The 21,069-nt window shown below is 24.7% G+C and overlaps 2 protein-coding genes across 2 annotated transcripts; both read left to right on the top strand.

Annotated features, from left to right (window-relative positions):
- The first annotated feature begins 2,232 nt into the window (after positions 1–2,232).
- On the top strand, positions 2,233–4,576 carry LOC127285835 (uncharacterized). Its single transcript, XM_051312042.1, has 2 exons — positions 2,233–2,398; positions 2,955–4,576. The coding sequence occupies exon 2, from the start codon at positions 2,998–3,000 to the stop codon at positions 4,471–4,473; it is 1,476 nt and encodes a 491-aa protein (XP_051167999.1). The 5' UTR covers positions 2,233–2,398; positions 2,955–2,997; the 3' UTR covers positions 4,474–4,576.
- Positions 4,577–7,668: 3,092 nt separating this feature from the next.
- On the top strand, positions 7,669–19,476 carry LOC127285829 (E3 ubiquitin-protein ligase TRIM37-like). Its single transcript, XM_051312030.1, has 16 exons — positions 7,669–7,997; positions 12,821–13,086; positions 13,240–13,450; positions 13,538–13,854; positions 13,924–14,133; positions 14,197–14,376; positions 14,465–14,579; positions 14,703–14,884; positions 15,522–15,843; positions 15,991–16,105; positions 16,584–16,683; positions 16,753–17,198; positions 17,662–17,845; positions 18,695–18,837; positions 19,171–19,228; positions 19,344–19,476. The coding sequence occupies exons 1-16, from the start codon at positions 7,941–7,943 to the stop codon at positions 19,369–19,371; spliced, it is 2,934 nt and encodes a 977-aa protein (XP_051167987.1). The 5' UTR covers positions 7,669–7,940; the 3' UTR covers positions 19,372–19,476.
- The last annotated feature ends 1,593 nt before the right edge of the window (positions 19,477–21,069 follow it).

Below are 21,069 nucleotides of genomic sequence, written 5' to 3' on the forward strand. Positions count from 1 at the left end.
AGAGAGAGAGAGAGAGAGACTGCGGGGAATATTACATATAGAGCCCAAAGAAGAAAAGCAGATTAGAACAAGATCTAGAGCAAGGTCGTTATTGAATGACTAATTATTGTAAATTTGTGAGAAATGAAATGAGTTTATATGAAGTTATATATCTAAGCGATTGCTGCGTTCCTTCACTATATATCAATAATCAATATACCGTTAATTCTTCCCTTGTGAATTCCATTTCATTCCTCGGAATTTCGCTTAATTTGGTAGCGCGAAGAGAATCCACTTGATTGAACAATAGGTTCGAGCAAATATTCTATTTCTCAATGCAGTGAAAACATTTTTATTAATTTTTTTTCTACATCTATTATTACGACTATTATTCTTATTATTAGTAATATATTATGTTTTTTTTAAATATTATTTAATTTAATTCTTTATATATAATTAAAATTATTAAATTAACCCATTAAGCCCCAAATGCACTGAAATTTTAGTCTAACTTTAACTGTGAATATAAAGAATTAAAATTAAAAAGATTATTTGAGACCATTGTATCATTAATTAAGTTTTGTTTAATGCAATTGTATGTATTTTTAAGGAAATACATTTTCAAGTAAATGTTTATATTTACAATTTTTCCTTCACGCAATTTGAATTTCGCGCTTTAATTTTCCAACTATCCGCCAGATGACAGTGTTTTTCTCTCTCATAAACAACATCAATCGGTTGAGGTATAAGTATCCGCGATATGTACAGAATCTTCACAATATCTCTTTTATTTAGGTGATAATTGTTAATGCCTAGGAGGACGTTAAAAAATATTTTTTTCTTTTTTTCCGTTTATTGCGGATGATTTTATATATAACCCTTGTTCCGAAGGGAAATAATAATGTTATTATATATAATAAAATATAATATATAAATATAACAAAAAATTTTATTATATTTTAGTTTTAGTTAATTTTTTTAATCTTGCCTGAAGTCTGGTTTTTTGTATTTTTGAATATTGGGCCAATATTGAAATTCGAGCCTTGGCATTGGTCTCTACACTCTCAGCCTTGGAACAATATTGGTAAAAATAACTGGTCCAATATTTAGCCAATATTCAGTCTTGGCAATTTCCCACTGGGCAAGAAAGCATTTTTAGCTGAATTTGTCGACTTAAAATTTTTTTTGATCGCCATATTGAATCCGTCAATTTTAATTTTCAAATTCTGATATTAAATTCGTAATCAGCGATTAAAAAATCGCGTCATTTTGCAAATAAACATTAATAACTAGACTTGACTTTTATTGACTACTGTGACCTCGACTAATGTGAATGGTGGAGAACATTTTACGTAAGGTAACTTGCAAGCTGAAGAAAATCATTCAGCTTCTAACATCAGAAGCAGTCCTGGTTAAAATTTCAGACTAATTTCAGATTAAATACAGACAAATCTGGAGTGAGATTATAAATAGCGACAACCCTACGAAGATTTCGCTCTGTAACGATTCTAAGCATTTTTTTCTCATATTTGCTTTATTTTATAATTTAACAATTTTTTTAGAATCAAGAATATATCAAATTCATAAGGATTTCCCACGATGAAGAAATGAAGCAATTAAAAGAAATATCTAAAAGCCTGACAAATTTTTCAAGTGTAACACTTCAAATCTCAAAAGTTATAAAAAAGACAATTCTAGGCAACGATAATTATTAATATTATTATATTAACACTTTTATTTTTTTTTTGAAAATTTATTTAATTTAATTAATTAATTTTGTTTATATTATACACCCATTTGCATAAATTCTATCCTTCCTGTTTTGAAGACATTATGAAAAGTCGTGATACTTCAATAATAATTTTATTAGTTTATTGCGTATATGCTATAAACCAATGTATACATCATATGCGACAAACTATGATGAAATTATATTATAGAAATGTAACTTTTCAGTAAAAAAAAATAATAATATTACAAAATAATGCAAGAAACAGTGAAGCAATAGCATCAAAAATTAGATAACACAAATCACGAATAAATGTACACTTAAAATTCAATATCATTGTGGCACTAACTTAGATCAATTCTAAAGAATATTTTTCATAATTATTCTAGTTCAATTCATTATCATGTTTTTGCATTGTGCATTTGGAAATATTCTGAACAATAAAATACAGATAAAAATATAAATAATAAAAAATAATAAAACATTATTTTTCATTTTATTGTTAAAAATTTTTAATATTTATTTTTATGCGCGCCATACAAGTTTTTATAATAAAAAAGTAAGATATAAAATTTTATTTTTCTATTTTTTTGTAGATTACAAGGTAAATGCGTAAATATGCTTTTCAAAAATCTAAGGTTTATAAACCACATTTACTGTTAGTAAGAAAATTCTACTTGTTCGCGGAAGGTAAGATTTATAATTGTCTTTTAATATTTTTTAAAAATAATTATTATTTAATTATTATAATAAAATATATATATATAGACAAAAGTTTAATACTATTTAATAGAATTATAAAAAATTACTTTTGAAAACTGCTTTAAAGTGATGTAATTTTGATAACTATTTGGCTATTATTTTTATCCTTTTCTTCTTTAATAAGTTCTTTCCTTGTAACTTTACTATTTATAAAAAATAATCTCAGTATAGAATAAAATTATTTTACTTCTAAATTACTGTTAAATGTTATTTTATAACTTTTCAAAATGAAAACATGTACATGAACATCTACATTGTCATGTTAATTTGAGTAGTCCTTATTTTTAAAATTTTAGAATTTCGTTCATTCCCAACCAAAGATACATAATTATTAATTTTTTTTAATCATATCCCAATAAAAAGCAACATTTAATCAGTTTTTGTCGAAAAATGTAATTGCATTTTTGCAAATAAAAACCTTTTTTTTGCATTTTCCTTAAAATTTAATTAAAAATAAATAAGCAACATTTTAAAATTTTTTCAGATCATTTGTTTTTTGTGGCTAACTCATCACTCCCCAATTTTTAATGAAAAAGGTAACAATTATGAATGCCTATGTCAAAATGTTAAACTTACTTTTTTTCTTGATGACTTTCTTGTTGTTAATAAACAACTTTGATAAAAACGTACCTTTGTCCATTGACAATAAAGTTATGCATCATCAAGTGGGTTTCTCAACACAGAAAATAATTTTTGGACATACTAATCACTTTCTTTCATTCTATAATCTTGAAAACATATCAAACGTCGACGACTTGGTGTCAAAGGTCTTTTGCTATACAACAAATGCTCTGCTTGTTTTTCCACTTTTAACAAACTTCATTAGTTCGGGAATAAGTATCGGCAGTGAATTTTCTGAAGATTTTCTTCGACAAAGTACAAGTCGTTTAGTTATTAAAGAATCATTGAATCTTGCAATTCCAATTTTTCAGGGAATTATTACAACAGAAATTATCACGAAAATATCGAAACTTATTATAAAACCAGTTATGGCAAAAGTAAATTTTTCTCCAGAAGATCGAAGAAATCTCAAATATAAATTCTTTCAGCATAGATATTACTTAATAAAAAATTATCTTTCTAGAAGTTGTAATGAAACTACAGCAATGTCCATTTTAAAACATTTTAGCTTTATTTCACTTAATCGTATGACGCATTTTGCGATTAAATTCAATAAAAATAAATACACTCCTGAAGAATACTATGATCAATGGCTAAATAATCCAATGTTGTATGAAAAATTAAGATTTGATTCGTACTTGGAAATTGGAATAAATAGGAGTGAAGCAATTAAACGTATTGAAAATATTTATACCTTAAAAGAAATGAAGTTAATTTGTCCCCCAGAATCTGCATTTGATGACTATGTGGCTAATGATCTAACTGACACCATCTTCTTTCATGATTATTATGTGATAAAAGCTTTTTTGTATTTTCCTTATATTAGCACAGATCTAGATGAACCTGATGTTTGGAGATTAAAAAAGGCTATGTATAGTTTAGCAATAAGACAGAACGATGCATTTAAATACGAAGAAAGGAAGCAAATAATATTGTATTGCGTTAAATCAAAAATCTTTCAGAAAATCATTAAACGAACATATACAACCATATCACATAATGCATTTCTTTATTGCAATGAAGACAGTAAAGCATGGAATGATTATTATAAAGACTCATCTGAAATAGATAACTTTCAAGAGCCCACCTCTTATTTACTTTATTTTAAAATAATAATTAAAAAACCATTTTTATTCATTGATGTGAATAGCATTGATGCAAATTCCAAGCATTATATAATTCTTCCTAAAACTGAGTTCATATTAATTGAGGAAAAATTTAATTTGATTGATGAAATTAAAGTACATTTGTTTATTATGAAGACAAAAGTCAAACAACAAGAAAGCCAATGGCTGTCTAAAGTAGCCAATGAAGTTTCCTATTATGACGATAAAATTAATGGTGAAATTATGTCTCAGCCTTTTAAACTATTGTATTGCTGATATTAAATATAATAAAGAGCACGTAATATTACTGTAATATTAAAATGTCCGCCTCATGGTAATATTACTGTAATATAACAGTAATATTATTCTTTTGCCTAAATTATATTGTTTTTCATTTAATTAAAAATTTAAAAATCCCATTATATATTCTTGATCATTTCACACTTCTTTACTTTTCGAAAAAAATTTCTATAATAATTTTATTAATTTATGGCGTATGATTTAAAGGTCTAGGCAGAATAGAAACGTAACTGAAATCGCAAACACAACTGGATGAATGAGTTAGAGAAAGACAAACAATATGTCTACCCTTCTCTATAACTCATTCTTTAGGTTGCGTTTGCGATTTCACTTACATTTCTATTCTTCCTAGGCCTTTAAATCATACGCCATTAATTAATAAAATATCATTATATTATATAAATCTCACGACTTTTCAAAATGTCGTCAAATCGGAAGAACAACATTTATGCAATTGGGTTTTACTTCAAGAACATTTGGCTAAAAATAATCTTCAATAATTAAGTTCCCACACAGCACCCAAAATTCCCTGAAACTTGACAGAGCCTCACACGGCGAGGTTAGGAAACTTCAGTGGCAAGGTTTATACAAGTTTGTGTCCATGTTTAAATGTTCACATGAAAAGAATATTTACACAAAACTTTGAGGAAATATTACACTGTAAATATTCACGTGCAATGTTCAGTTAATGTTGTGTCAATATTCACCTATACTTATTATATTAGTAAATGAAATTCTTATAACTAGGCGAAAATGTAATTTCAATATTGACACAACATTGACTGAACATTGCACGTGAATATTTATGTGTAATATTTCCTCAAAGTTTTGTGTGAATATTCTTTTCATGTGGACATTTAAATATTGACACAAACTTGTATGAACCTTGCCACTGAAGTTTCCTAACCTCGCCACACTGTAAACTTGATGGTATCATTTTGGAATGCAACGTTTTGATTCGATATAAGGTATCAAATTGATCCCAATATTTGGATCATTTTCAAGAAATGTTCCAGAATATGGGATCATTTTTGTTACCTGAATTGGTATCAAAGTATAACTGTCATGGCTGGCATTGACAAGTTTATTAATTAATTTATTCACTGCACTGAATATTCAGATATTAAAAATACTTTTATTATGAATTTTAAGAAAGAGAGAAGCGAAAACTTATAAATTGCGAGCAATTAAATAAGAAAAAATTTATTTCGTAATAAAATGAAATATACTAATCTTTATTTATGTTTATCACATAAGATTTAAGTTAAGTTCACAATCACAATACTTGAAAATTTTTAATTATTTTTGTGTTTCAAATAATTACACAGGCCTGCATGGTTTTTTTTATTTTTGATATTGAAGTCGTTCCCTATGTAATTTTGTGCGCTGAACACGATCCCGTGTCCCAAAATGGCCCAGCACGTCATAATTTTGAGAAAAGTGGGGATAAAGAGCCCAAAAACCGTGTTTTTGGGTGTTTTCAAGAATTTTTTTCTCCTTAACCTGACGTGCTAGAAACTTCTACTAGGTCTTAAATTAAAGCTTAAAGCGTGCACTTTAAGACCCATATGCGCAAGTCAAAAAAAACTTAAGGGATTTTAAGAAAAGTGGGGGTAAAGGGCACCAAAAAAAATTTTTTTTCACCCTAAAAACGCGTTTTTTTATTTTTTTTACCCCCACTTTTCTCAAAATCCTGTCGTTTTAGGCCATTTTGGAACCCGGGATCGTGTTCAGCGCACAAAAATACATAAAAAACCACTCCGATATAAAGTTTGTAAAAAAATTTTTTTGGGGCTCTTTCCCCCCACTTTTCTCAAAATCCTGACGTGCTGGGCCATTTTGGGACACGGGATCGTGTTCAGCGCACAAAATTACATAGGAAACGACTTCAATATCAAAAATAAAAAAAAAAGTCGAATTTTGCAGGCCTGTGTTATCAATAATTTATTTATTATAAATGAACAAAATTTAAGCAATGCACGCTTGATAAATATTTCTAATGCGTTGTCAATTAATGCAATTAATAATTTCCTATTACACAATATCATAATCGACATATATGACATTTGTAAACAAACAGGGTTGGGAAACAAGAGCCCAAAATATGTTCGTCCAAAGCAGAGTTGGGTAGGATTGAGATTCGCTTTGGACGAATATATTTTGGGCTCTTGTTTCTCAAGCCTGTTTGTTTACAAATATTATATATGTCGATTATGATATTGTATAATAGGAAATTATTAATTGCATTAATTGACAACGCATTAGAAATATTTATCAAGCGTGCATTGCTTAAATTTTGTTTATTTATAATAAATAAATTATTAATAATTATTTGAACCACAAAAATAATTAAAAATTTTCAAGTGCGTTGTGATTGTGAACTTAAACATAAATAAAGGTTAGTGTATTTCATTTTATTTCGAAATAATTTTTTTCTTATTTAATTGCTCACAATTTATAAGTTTTCGCTTCTCTCTTTCTTAAAATTCATAATAAAAGTATTTTTAATATCTTAATATTCAGTGCAGTGAATAAATTAATTAATAAACTTGTCAATAAGAGCATGCCAGCCATGACAGTTATACTTTGATACCAATTCAGGTATCAAAAAATGATCCCATATTCTGGATCATTTCTTGAAAATGAATCCAAATATTTGGATCAATTTGATACCTTATATCGAATCAAAACGTTGCCTGAGTTGATCTTAATTCTTGTATCAATTTGATACACACAAGAAAACTGTGTATGTGAGGTTCTGTCAAGTTTCAGGGAATTTTGGGTGCTTTGTGGGTTGCTTTAGAGGAAAATTAGAACTAGACCCCTTTTTGAAATTTTGTTTCTCAAATCTTTTATAATATTCATTATATTTTACGTTGCTTAATAATTTGAATTAAAAATTTCAATATGCTGGCCATCTATTGACGAGGAATTTAAATAAAAGATAAGTAAAAAAAAAAGATTTCTATATTATCGACTATGAATAAGTTATCTTTAAAAAAGTGTTATCTACTGTCGGTAAAAGTAAAGGTTATTTCAGTTATACGGTGAAGTTTTTATATTTATTGCAACACAGCTATACCGACTGAATCTAACTATACTTTTCTTTAGTGAAATCACCTATGAAGTTATCATTTTTGCCGCAATCAAAACTATAGTGCTGTCATCAATTCTTGCATCTGTCAAATTGTATATCGTAAATGAATGCAAAAAAAAAGAAGTTGTTTTTTTTTCACTAGTCACCAACAAAACGTTCTCTATATTTTAGTGCAATAAATTTAAATAAAATCACTGACATAAAAATGTAAATTAATTATTTAAAAATTTCTAATTGCAAGCACAACAAAACACTATATTAATTTTATATATATATATATATATATATATATATATATATATACTTTAAAAATCAATAGTAAAAAAAAATAATTTATACTTCAATCATGGCAAATCGTGAGACTTTTATTAATTCAAAAACTTCCGAAGATCATAGCGTCGAGGTTTGTATATTAATTTTCATTTCTATTCTTTATAAAGTTATTATTCTATAAATTTTTATAAAAAATTAAAATTTTTCTTACATACAATTTTGCATATAAACGTTTTTTTTAACAGAAATTTCTGTGACCTTATTCCTTAAATTATTGACAATAAGTTTGTTAAATTTTTTTTTTGTTTACTCTTATTATTTTTATATACGAAATATAATAAATAATTAAATTATGTCATAATTATATTGTTTTTTTTCTGTAATTTTCTTAGTAAAAAAATTTTTTTTCAAACAAAACAAAGTTTACTAATAATGTTTTATTTGAGTTTTAATTTTTTAAATTATGAAAATTAATGCGCAACCAGAAATTTAAAACTCTTGCGTGTCAATGCCCTTTTCAAGGACGAAAAATCAACAGCGTAATTCAAAATGCTTATAAATTGTAATTTTCTTTAAATTTATTCATTTATTTTGCAATAGTGAATATTTTACATTTTTAATTTTTTACAAATAATTTTATTAAATAAATAATGTAAATTATATAAATAATAATTTTTATATAATATTTTTGTATTTATTAATTAAATAAAATAATTTGTAAGTAAAAATTTTATAATAATAATAATTATTATATTTTTATAATTATATTTATTATAAATATATTATTATTATTATTATTATTATTATTATTATTATTATTATTATAAAATGATGAAATAATTTATTATTATTTAATATATAAATATATTCTTAATATATTTTTTTATTTTATAATTTTATTTAATTTTAATTATTTATTAGAAAAAATTTTCATTTACCGAATTTTACGGGCTTTTCCCGTATATTTTCAATGAATAAATTTTTATTTTACAAAATTTCTCTTTACCTGCAAAATTTTAATTAAACATTTTTAATATTTAATCGAATTTTATAATTTAGCACAATTCTTATTCAACAGAATTTTAAGTGTTTCGAATTTTTTAAATGTCATAAATTCCAATTCACCGAATATACATATATTGATAAAATTCTTAAGGCGCTAAATTTGCATTTGTCCGAAATTGGTAAATGACCGAATAAAAAATTAATCGAGAGATTTTGGCGCGATTTTTAAAATTGATCAATAATAAATTATCAAGGTAATTGTGATTGGTGAATTTTAAAAATTGCGCCGAAATATTTTTGCCAATTTTTTATTTCGATCATTTAAAATTTCGGACAAATGAAAATTTAGCGTCAGGAAAATTTTTTAAAATAATAATTTTTGCAATTAAAAATTATAACAAATAAAAATTCAGTAAATTGGAATTTTTGACATTTTAAAATTCAAATCACTTAAAATTCTGTTGAATCAGTGAATAAATCTAAATTAAAATTCGGTTAAAGAAAAATTCATATAATTCTTTAAAATAAAAATTCTATGAAATAAAAATTTTTTTAAAAGTAAAGTTAAAAAAAATTCTGTTGAATGCTAATTGGAAAAATAAAAATTTTGAAAAGTTATTTCCAAGAAGATTTAATAAAAATTCTAACTAATTATTTTAAGGAGAAAATAGATAGTTTTTGAATAATAAATAAGAAAAAAAAAGTATAAATTGTAAATTATAAAAATTTATTAATTAAAAAAAACTCGGAAAATTATTATATAATAATAAAATGCTTGGTCTGTCCTTCTGTCCTAACTTGAAGTTGGCCTTTTCTGATTTCACGTGTTTTTTTTGAATAGTAATCTTATGACGTGTCAAATTTTGACAATTCTTTTTCTTATTTTTGCCAAAGTTGTATAATTGTGTTTCCAAATTTCGGAATAAGTTTCTTTAAAATTCCAAATTTGAAAATTCAATTCACGAAGCTGAAGTACACAACGTTTACCAACGAAATTTTTTTTAAAATTGTATATTGATTCAAAAATTGTATACAAATACAAAAAATTTATGATGAAAAAAAAGATGCGCCAGGAAATTTCGTACAAGATAGTAATTTGAAAAAAATTTATTTTTAAAAATTAATTTTTAAGGTACCAAGGGCCAACGAATACCTATTAAATATTAATTATAAAAACACAGGCCTCGAATCAACTTAAAGACACAAAAAAGTCGTTTTAGTCGATTTATATTCCAAAAAAAAAGTGGATTTGTTTTTTATTTTAACAAAAATATTTTACAGATTTTTAAATAAAAATTTTTTTTAATAATAATCCTTTTCGCAGGGTTAAAGTTGAAATTTTTAGAAATAATTAAATTTCAAAAGATATATTGTTAATTTTCAAACAATTATTAAATTTTACAGAACTAAAAATAATTTATCAAACAATTTTTGGAAAACATTTTTTAAATTTAATTGAATTTTCAAAGATTTAAAATTGAGATTTTTAAAATTAATTGTTTAAGTGTTTTGTAATTAAAATTTTAGATGATTTCACTAAAAATTTATTAGAAAATGCGGACAAAATACAATAATTTGAAAATCATTTTTAATTGAAAAATGGTTTCAGATAGTTGAATTTTCAAAGAATATTATTAAAATAGTTAAAAATAATTGAATTTCCTTAGAGTTATAATTGAAATTATTAAATTTCAACAAAAAAATTTTCGATGGAAAATTTCAGAAATAATTAAATTTTAGATGCTTTTAAATTCAAATTATTGAAAATTCAATTAATTTTGAATTCAAATTTTTGAGAATAATGAAATTGCATTTGATTTTAAATTTGGAAAATAATTGAATTTTAATTCATTTTGAATTGAAAATTTTGGGAAATAATTGAATTTTAATAGAAATTTTAGAAAATAATTGAATTTTAGTTGATTTTGAATCGAAATTTTGGAAAATAATTGATTTTGACTTGAAAATTTTGGATAATAATTGAATTTCAATTAAAATTTTTCAAAATAATTGGAAATTCAATTAATTTTGAATTCAAATTTTCCAGAATAATGAAATTTTATTTGATTTAAATTTGGAAAATAATTGCATTTCAATTCATTTTGAATTTCAATTCATTTTGATATGAAAATTTTGGGAAATAATTGAATTTTAATTAAAATTTTGGATAATAATTTAATTTAAGTTCATTTTGGATTGAAAATTTGAATAATTAATTTTGAATAGAAATTTTAGAAAATAATTGAATTTTATTTCATTTTAAATTGAAAACTTGGTAAATAATTAAATTTTAAATTGAAAATTGTGGATAATTATTGGATTTTTAATTGATTTTGAATTAAAATTTCGGATAATAATTGAATTTTAGTTTATTTTGAATTGAAATTTTAAAAAAATAATTAAATTTTGGATGCTTTTAAATTCAAATTATTGAAAATTCAATTAATTTTGAATTAAAATTTTTGAGAATAATGAAATTTTAGTTTATTTTAAATATGGAAAATAATTGAAATTTTGGGAAATAATTGAATTTTAATTGAAATTTTGGATAATAATTTAATTTAAGTTCATTTCGGATTGAAAATTTGAATAATTAATTTTGAATAGAAATTTTAGAAAATAATTGAATTTTATTTCATTTTAAATTGAAAACTTGGTAAATAGGTAATTAAATTTTAAATTGAAAATTTTTGATAATTATTGAATTTTTAATTGATTTTGAATTAAAATTTCGGGTAATAATTGAATTTTAGTTTATTTTGAATTGAAATTTTTAAAAAATAATTCAATTTTATTGTGATATTTTTTTTTAAATTATAAACAATTGTTAAATTTCATAAAAATTTTAATTGAAAAAATAATTTTGATATAATCGAATTTGTGATGTATTTCATTAAAAATTTATTAGAAAATGTGGACAAAATACAATAATTTGAAAATCATTTTTAATTGAAAAATGGTTTCAGATAGTTGAAATTTCAAAGAATATAAAATTTCAAAAAAAAAATTTTCGATGGGAAATTTTAGAAATAATTAAATTTTAGATGCTTTTAAATTCAAATTATTTGAAAATTCAATTAATTTTGAATTCAAATTTTTGAGAATAATGAAATTTTAGTTGATTTTAAATATGGAAAATAATTGAATTTCAATTCATTTTGAATTGAAAATTTTGGGAAATAATTGAATTTTAATTGAAATTTTGGATAATAATTTAATTTAAGTTCATTTTGGATTGAAAATTTGAATAATTAATTTTGAATAGAAATTTTAGAAAATAATTGAATTTTATTTCATTTTAAATTGAAAACTTGGTAAATAATTAAATTTTAAATTGAAAATTTTGGATAATTATTGGATTTTTAATTGATTTTGAATTAAAATTTCGGGTAATAATTGAATTTTAGTTTATTTTAAATTGAAATTTTTAAAAAATAATTCAATTTTATTGTAATATTTTTTTTTTAATTATAAACAATTGTTAAATTTCATAAAAATTTTAATTGAAAAAATAATTTTGATATAATTGAATTTGTGATGTATTTAATTAAAATTATTAAAAATAATTAATTTAGTGAAGAATCATTTTAGTTCAAAATTTATTAAATAATTGAATTGAAGAAGATCTGAAGAAGATCTACATTTTATACTAAAAAAAATGTATTTTATTAACATTTTTTTTCAAATGTAAAAAAAATGTCGCATTTTATTAAAATAGTCGATAAAAGTCGTATTTTTGAAAAAATTCGGAAAAAGTATAATCCGAGGCCTGTAAATATATAATTTTCATTATTATCATTTAATATGTAATAATATTCTAATAAATTAAATTATTATTGATAATATTAATCTTTAATTTCTTTATAACAAACAATTAAATACTCAATTTGGCGCGCATTTAATTTTGCTAGTTAGAATAATAATGTTTTTAATTAAATATTGAAACAGACATTGGCTGAGGTGTTTCGCTGTTTTATTTGCATGGAAAAACTTCGAGATGCGCATCTTTGTCCACATTGTAGCAAACTTTGTTGTTACACCTGCATCCGACGATGGCTTACTGAGCAACGTTCTCAATGTCCTCATTGTCGAGCGTCTCTTCATCTTCATGAACTAGTAAATTGTCGTTGGGTTGAAGAAGTTACACAACAACTCGACACACTACAATCCGTTGGAATTTCAAATTCTCGTCCCGACGATTGCATTAGAGACAGGTTTTTTTTTCTTATTAAAAAAAAAATAATTATTTTTAAATTATAAGAAAATTTTTTTTATTTTCTTTAAAACCATTATCCAGGTGATAAAAAAATGAAATTAATAATTTGAATAAAAAAATTTCTCCTTTTTTTAACGTTACAAAATTTCAGATGTACGGTGCATCAGGAAAAATTATCAGTCTTTTGTTGGACATGTCGACGATGTATTTGCCATCAATGTGCTTTATGGGGTGGCACTCATTCTGGACACACATTCAAACCACTGGAAGAAGTTTATGAGGATCACGTCACACAAATCAAAACCGAAGTTAGACAATTAAAACGAAGACTCATGGAACTTATAAGTCTCGTTCAAGAAGTGGTAAATTTTTTTTTAATTTCCATTATAATTTAATTACTTTTTCAAATAATAATAATAAATTTGTTTGGAAATAAATAATAATTTAAGGAGAGAAATGTTGAATCCGTGAGAGCAGCAAAGGATGAAAGAGTTCGTGAAATTCGCAATGCCGTCGAATTGATGATAGCGAGATTGGATTCACAATTAAAAGCAAAATTATTAACTCTAATGGGTCAGAAAAATTCTCTAACCCTAGAGACTGAACAACTTGAGGCGTTACTACAAGAAGTTGAACATCAATTGCATACATGTACACGTTCTGAGCTTATAATCAAAAGTTCCGATCTCTCTGGAATGATTAATCAGGTTCGAAAGAAGCCTATGACAAGTTTTGTTACTGCTCCAGTTCCCGCCGATTTTCACAGGTATTTATTTTTTTTTTTTTTTAAATTTTCATTATATTGATAATATTTTTTTTTTTTAAATTTTTCCAGCGAAATTGTTCCTGGCTATGATAGTGCAACATTTGCGATGCAAAATTTCACACAATTACAATTAAAAGCGGATCCCGTTTATTCGGCGCCATTACATATTAATGGATTGTGCTGGAGACTCAAAGTTTATCCAGATGGAAATGGTGTTGTACGGGGAAATTATTTGTCCGTTTTTTTGGAATTAAGCGCCGGTTTGCCAGAAACTTCTAAGTGAGTTATAGAAATTTATATTTTTTCAAAACAGAAATCTATAATGAATTTTTTTTTCTACAGATATGAATATAGAGTTGAAATGATTCATCAGGGTTCGCAAGATACAAGTAAAAATATTGTACGAGAATTTGCATCCGATTTTGAAATTGGTGAATGTTGGGGATACAATCGTTTTTTTCGATTGAATTTACTTGCGACTGAGGGTTATTTAAATACCGAATTGGATACATTAATTCTTAGGTAATGAATTTAAATTACCATTTTATTTTTTCACAGTAAAAATAAAGTGAAATATTTTAAAGAAAATATTTTTACTTTTATTCCTAAGGTTTCAAGTACGTCCACCAACGTTTTATCAACGTTGTCGAGATCAACAATGGTACATTAGTCAATTAGTAACTCTTCAAAATCAATACGCAACGCAAATAAACGAACTCAAAGAGGTTAAACATTATTTTATATTCTACTTTTAATTTTAAAAATAGTATTTTAATTTAATTTTCTTTATAGAAGAAAAATATCAAAAATTCATTTTTTTGAGTACTTTTAATATTTTATTTTTATAGCGATTGGCGATTGAAATTTCAAGAAATACAGTAACTGCAACGAGAGCCTCGAGTGGACCTGCACTTAATAGTCCTTCTTCGGGAGGAAATGTGATTTCTCTAACGCAACAAACACAAGGTTCTGGAGATTTAACATTTGCCTCTGGTCTCATGAGAAACGTTGATTTTTCAACTCCCACTAGGTAATAGAAATAACAAAATCGTAATAGCAAAATCGTAATAAAAAAAATCAAGAGTTCATTATAATAATGGCCTTGAAAAAAAAAAACCGAAGCATTGCTGGTCACAGACAGACGTGGTTATATTTCTTATGAATTATGATACAGACGAATTCGAGGTCAAGTGAAGGAAACAGATAAAGTATTTTGGCACATCGAGATCTTTATAATCTCTGTTATGAAAAGAAAATATCTCGATCGTTGGCGAAAAGCGTAATTTAATCAACATTTACTAATTTAATTTATTTTTTATTATTTATTTTGTTTCTTTATTGTCTTCTTACAATTTTAACTTTTTACATTATTTTATTTTTTTTTTTTTATTTATTGATCTATTTTAATTTTTTCTTATGATGTGCTGTTAATTCCACTTTAACATTGATAATAGTTTTTATTATTTTTTAAAATTGATAACGCAGTAGCAAAACCAAAGAATCTGTATGCAGATTTCCCAAAAGTTCCTTTGCACAATAATAATAATAATAATAATAACAATGATAATAATAAATCTAAAAAATTTTAAACTAATTATCAACATAAAAATATAGTTGCAATAGAATTGAATTGAATTGAATGAAAAAAAAAATAATAATTTTTCCAGATCGGTGCAAAATATTTTAGGTAACGTAAATCAAACTGGTGTTCTTATTGAAAATCAATTATTATCATTATGTGAGCCAGGAAATCTTAATATTCGTCCAATTGGCTCAACGACAACATTATCCTCCGTTTCGTCAAAAACAAGTGCAAAGCAAACAATTAATTGTTCCACTGATTCTCCAACGGATGTTGAAAAAAATAACGATAGATCTGCCGGTGATTCTCAAATAGCTGGAATTAGATCTCCTTTAACTTCGCATTCTCCTTCAATTCATAATCAACAAATTAATGTCTCCTCTAGTAGTAGTAGCAGTGAATATGAGGTAAATTATAAGAGAGAGAAAAAAAATATATTAACAAACAAATTAATCAATTTCTATTTTATCTTAAAAATCTTGTATTTTTTCACATTCACAATTAATACAAAAAATGCACATTTCTTTGTCATCAAAAAAAAAACTAATTTTCAGGAAATTAGCGAACACGATATTTATTTAGATGAATGCGATAATAATGAGCCGAATCTCACTCTTCTCGATGATAATTCCAATGATGAAAATGACGTTGATGACGAAACAATGTCAGGTATTTTAACTAATTTTCTTTTTAATTATAACAAATTATCGCCTTAAAAATTATCCTTAAATATTAATATAATTAAATCAATTATAATTTCAAATCAACAAATTAACCTTTTTAAATAATATGGAAAAATTCTAATAATTGGATTGAATTTTTTTTCAAAAATTAATTCTTAATTAGAAAGCTGTTCGTCAATTGTCGAAGCAATAAATCATAGATGTTCAAAATTGGAAAGAAAATTTGAAATTGAAAAACCAACTAGTGAGAAACAAATGGAAAAAAATGCAAAAGAAATTACTCCTCCCAACAATTTATCAACTGGAATCTAAATTTTTTTTCTATAATTTATAAAAAAAAGAAAATTCTCCCTCAAAATAATTTTGTCTCATTGGAAAATTTCAAAAAAATATAAACTAATAATTTTTATTGAAAAAAAAAATAATTTTACATTTATTGAGAGTATTAAAAATATTAATTTCAGGTGAAAATGATGTTGAAGATGCTGAAACATTGATTCCCTGGATGATTAATAAAAAGGGAAAACATTCAGAAAATGTTGATATTAGTGAAGAAAATTGCAGGTATAATTTTTTTTGTTTGGTTTTTATTTCTAATTATTTTTAATTAATTTTTGTGAATATTTTAATTAGGTCACAAGGCAACGATAGTCAAAAGCAAAAATTAATGTTGATGCAATTATTCAAGATGCAAAATAGAAATTGGTTATTTCAAGGTCCACTTTATTTGAATCGTGTTTTGGAGGATCCATTGCAAGAGCAGGAGAAATATTTGTCGAAAATTGTCAAAGTTGAAAACAAATGGCAAAGTCAAGCGGAACTTGATTCATCGCCAGGCAAACAAAATTCAACATCATTTGCGCCACTTTGTAATATGATGAGATCAAGTCGTTTGGCTAATATTTGCCAATCGGAAAATGCTGGCATTCTTTTGCCTTGTCATCAAACTAAATCGGAACCAGTAACGAGATCTAATTCTATTGATTGTGACAAAGGCTTTCCCGATTTGCTTCTCAGGACGGAGTCGAGAAAAAATGATCGAGACGCTACAGAATTACTTGATCTCACAATTCCCAGCGGTTAGTCATTTTTTCCAAAAATTTTTTAACATTTTTCGAATTTTCATTTTTCAAAATTTTATGTAATTAATTAAACTAAACGAAAAAGAAGTATTTGCTAGTCACATACAAACGTGATTTTAAACCCTCATGAATCGTGATAGACGAATTCGAGGTCAAGTAAAGGAAACAGATAAAATATTTTGCACAATCGAGACCTTTATAATCTCTGTTATGAAAAGAAAATATCTCAATCGCCGACGAAAAGTGTAATTTAAACAGCATTTATTAATTCAATTAATTTATTATAATTTATTTTTCATTTGCCAAAATATTCAATACACGGGTCCATCAGACCCATTGTGCCATTTACGTTCGAATTGTGCCAGTTAAGGGTTAAGATTATTAAAAAAAAAGATAGTGGAACATTAAAAATTTTTCAAATATTTTCCATTAATTAAATAATTAATTGTTTTAATTGCAGTAGTTTTGACTGACAAGGAAAGTCCAATGCACTCAACTGCAAGACGTTTGTCATCGCCACTAACAACAAATTTAAATTTAGAACCTGAAAACAGTGAAATTTTCGAGTTTAAACAATTACTCGATACAATTCAATTTTCTTCATTACCACAAAAAGACACCAAATCAGGAATCACCAAAAAAAAGTATTTTTTTTTCTCTTAAATCACCAATTTAAGGTATCACAGCGGCACTAATCGGAGTCAAAAGTTTGTAGCTCGCATTACTACTTCCCGCACTATACTTTCGCCCTCAACTCCCTATACTCTCAGCCCATACTGTACCTACTTCTACAAATACACTCGTACACGTATACCCCACACTAGCAGCGATTGGAAGGAGTAGGAGGTTTGACAACGTCGCTTTAAGTCTCGCTTTGACTACTGTGGACTACTGTCTCTCTCTAACTAATGTTACCATCCTGCGATGTTGCCACATCAAAGTGGCGGGTGTGCTATATATTGCAAATGACGTCATGAAATAGAATTTTTAATTTATAATTACAAATAAACGGCACGGTAAATTATAAATTTCTTTGTATATTTTAGTTCCAAATTTATTCGTGAATTCAACATTAGTTTTTGAAAAAAATTTATAGAAAACTTCTGATGATATTTATGAAAATGTACTTCTCCCCCATACATTAGTCCCGTCTCCCATGCAAAATAAGCAACTTTGATTGCTAATATCTCTGGTTTCGTACGGCGAAAATTCTTCATATTTTGCAAATTTGTCAAGAATGATAATAAAAACATATGGTAAAATTTTCAAGAAAATCTATAGAAAACGGTTTTACCGATGTGATACCTTAAATACTCAAATTTTACCATAAAAAAAAAAAAAAAAAAAAACTTTTTCATGAAAAAAAACATTTTTATTATTCTAAAATATTAAATACTGAAATTATATTATTTTAAAATAGAAATTGTGTTTTTTTTGCAAAGTAGAAGAAATAAATTTCAAAAGTTACTATTTTTTTTTTTATTTGATTTTAGAAAAAATTGCTTACAAAAAAGGCCAATTTTCTTGCCAAAATTTGATGATCAAGCTCCATGTAGATCTCCGTCCGATAATATTGAGTGCATTCCACATTCGAGTAATTTTAGTTGGGTGCCACCTTTATTTCAACACGCACACGGTAAATTATAAGAAATTAATAGGCAATTAAATTAATTAATTTTTTAATAATAATAAATACGATTTTTTTTTCTTTTAATATAAAATTAAAAATTAAGTTTTTTCGATTTAGAAAATAATCGAAACATTGCTGTTACACAAGTAATTATTTTCCATTATTTTCTTAAATCGAAAAAAATTTTTATTTAATAATAATAATATATTTTTATTGAAAATATGGCTAATAATAATAATAATACTGCCGTAGAAAGTAAAAAGTAATCCAAAGTTGTTTACGGCCTTTTTACTTTTGACGGTAGAATAGTAATGGTTATTGAAAAATTTATATTTTTAGGTTCCGATTCATCTCCAAGTTCTTCCAGTCACGCATCAAATATAACTAGTCCTACTAAGTGAGTGAAAATAAATTTGAAAAAAATTGTTTTTACTAAAAATCTTATAATTCAATAATTATTTTAATTTAATATATTATTAATAATAATTTTAATAATTTTTTCAAAATTTCAGGACTCTTAAGGACATGAACTCACCGTGATATAAATATTTAATCTAAGATCTCGAAAAAAAAAATTATTCGCATTTGTAAATACATAAAAAGATCAAAGATCATTTTCTAAAAGAAATTTCTAAAATTTTTAAATATTTAATTTTTATTTTCCTTTTTCGACGAATTGTATTTTTTTTTTTTCTTTTTAGTTAAAAAAAAACTTAAACAATGAAAAATTATCAACATTTTCATTTAAATATCAAAATCTCATTTAATACTCAAAATCAGTATTTTTATTTTTTTACTTTCACATTTTTTATTCTATAAAAAAAAAATTAAAAATACTTCCTGTTTTTTTTTTAACATTTTATTATTTCAATGTCATACAATTATTTTATATCTCAATGTTGCTTTTATTTTGACAATAATTTGCAATTAAAAGGAAATTGGGGGGAGGGGAAAGAGTAATGTGAAAATTTAAAGTTTGCAACAGTATTTTATAGGTTTACATTTTTAGTAAAAGTATAATACTCGAGAAATTGTATTTGACATTTTTAAAATAAATTAGTCAATAATATTTACAGTTGTTTATAATATAAGAAAAGAATTCTCACTAGTTTATATACCTTAATGAAAGTTGCTTACAATATAAATGTTAATAAAAAGTACTTGTTTATTGTAAAAGTACTTTCTTTATACAGTTACGGAAAATTTTTCTAATTAAAAGAGAGAGAAAAAAAAATGTGTTATGAATTTACGCTGATTTTTAGCGAATAATATATTTATCCTTACAATTATTGTAAATCGTAGAAGAAAAAACATTTAACTAAAAAAATTGTAATAAACTTTTTTTTTGAGATTCGAAATGACAATTAGGGTAAAAATCTTTTTTTTTTTTTTTCAAACGACAAAAACAAAAATTTATATATTTTGTTTCAACAATCAGTATTAATAAAGAGAAAATTAACTCAAACTTCTTTGTTATTTTTTTTTACGCAAAAAAAAAACTTAATACACTTCTTTCAAATTAGCGCAATATTTATTCGCTTTTTTTTTGAAAATGAACCTTTTTTCTGGACCCTAATGTCAAATAATACCAATTATTTTTTACCTTAAAACAAATTATGATTTTATTGGAACGCATAAATTAGTTCTAAAAATCAAGAATTTACCTAAAAATCATTAAACAGATTTTTTAATTGATAGAAATTTCATTTGTCCGAAATTGATAATGACCGAACGAACAAACAATCGACAGAAAGATTTCGGCGCGATTTTTAAAAATCAACCAATCACAATTTTTGAGAATAATTTTTGATTTTTAAAAATCGCGCCGAAATCTTTCTGTCGATTGTTTGTTCGGCCATTTGCAAATTTCGGAAAAATGAAAATCGGTTTAATAAAAATTCCGCAATTTGAAATAAAATTCGGCTCAATGAAAATTGTATATATCTAGTTCAATTAAATAAAACTTTTAACTAATGAATTTTAGAATTTATTCTTGCTTCTTACAACTCAGTAAATAAAAGTGAACATTCCTGGTTTTTAAAACATTGATTAGTTGCTGAAAAAAAATTTTCATTTTGCCAGCAAAAAGAATAGTTTTAATTATGAAAAAAATTAGTGTTTAGTCTGTCAGTGCAATTTTTCAACTAAACAATAATTGTTACTAATAATTAAATAAAAATTATGCATATATTCACAACAAATAAAAATAATATCTATCAAATAAAATTTCTTGTAATT

The sequence above is a fragment of the Leptopilina boulardi genome, unplaced genomic scaffold (assembly GCF_019393585.1).
Source record: "Leptopilina boulardi isolate dan_hultmark-lab unplaced genomic scaffold, ZJU_Lbou_2.1 LbouV2_341, whole genome shotgun sequence".
Classification (NCBI taxonomy): domain Eukaryota; kingdom Metazoa; phylum Arthropoda; class Insecta; order Hymenoptera; family Figitidae; genus Leptopilina; species Leptopilina boulardi.

Bases quoted from the DNA above. Each gene is read 5' to 3' on its own strand.
- LOC127285835 (XM_051312042.1), top strand. From the start codon at position 2,998: ATGAAAAAGGTAACAATTATGAATGCCTATGTCAAAATGTTAAACTTA.
- LOC127285829 (XM_051312030.1), top strand. From the start codon at position 7,941: ATGGCAAATCGTGAGACTTTTATTAATTCAAAAACTTCCGAAGATCAT. The intron at 14,377-14,464 runs GTAATGAATTTA...TTTATTCCTAAG, and splicing joins TTGGATACATTAATTCTTAG to GTTTCAAGTACGTCCACCAA. The intron at 14,580-14,702 runs GTTAAACATTAT...TTATTTTTATAG, and splicing joins AAATAAACGAACTCAAAGAG to CGATTGGCGATTGAAATTTC.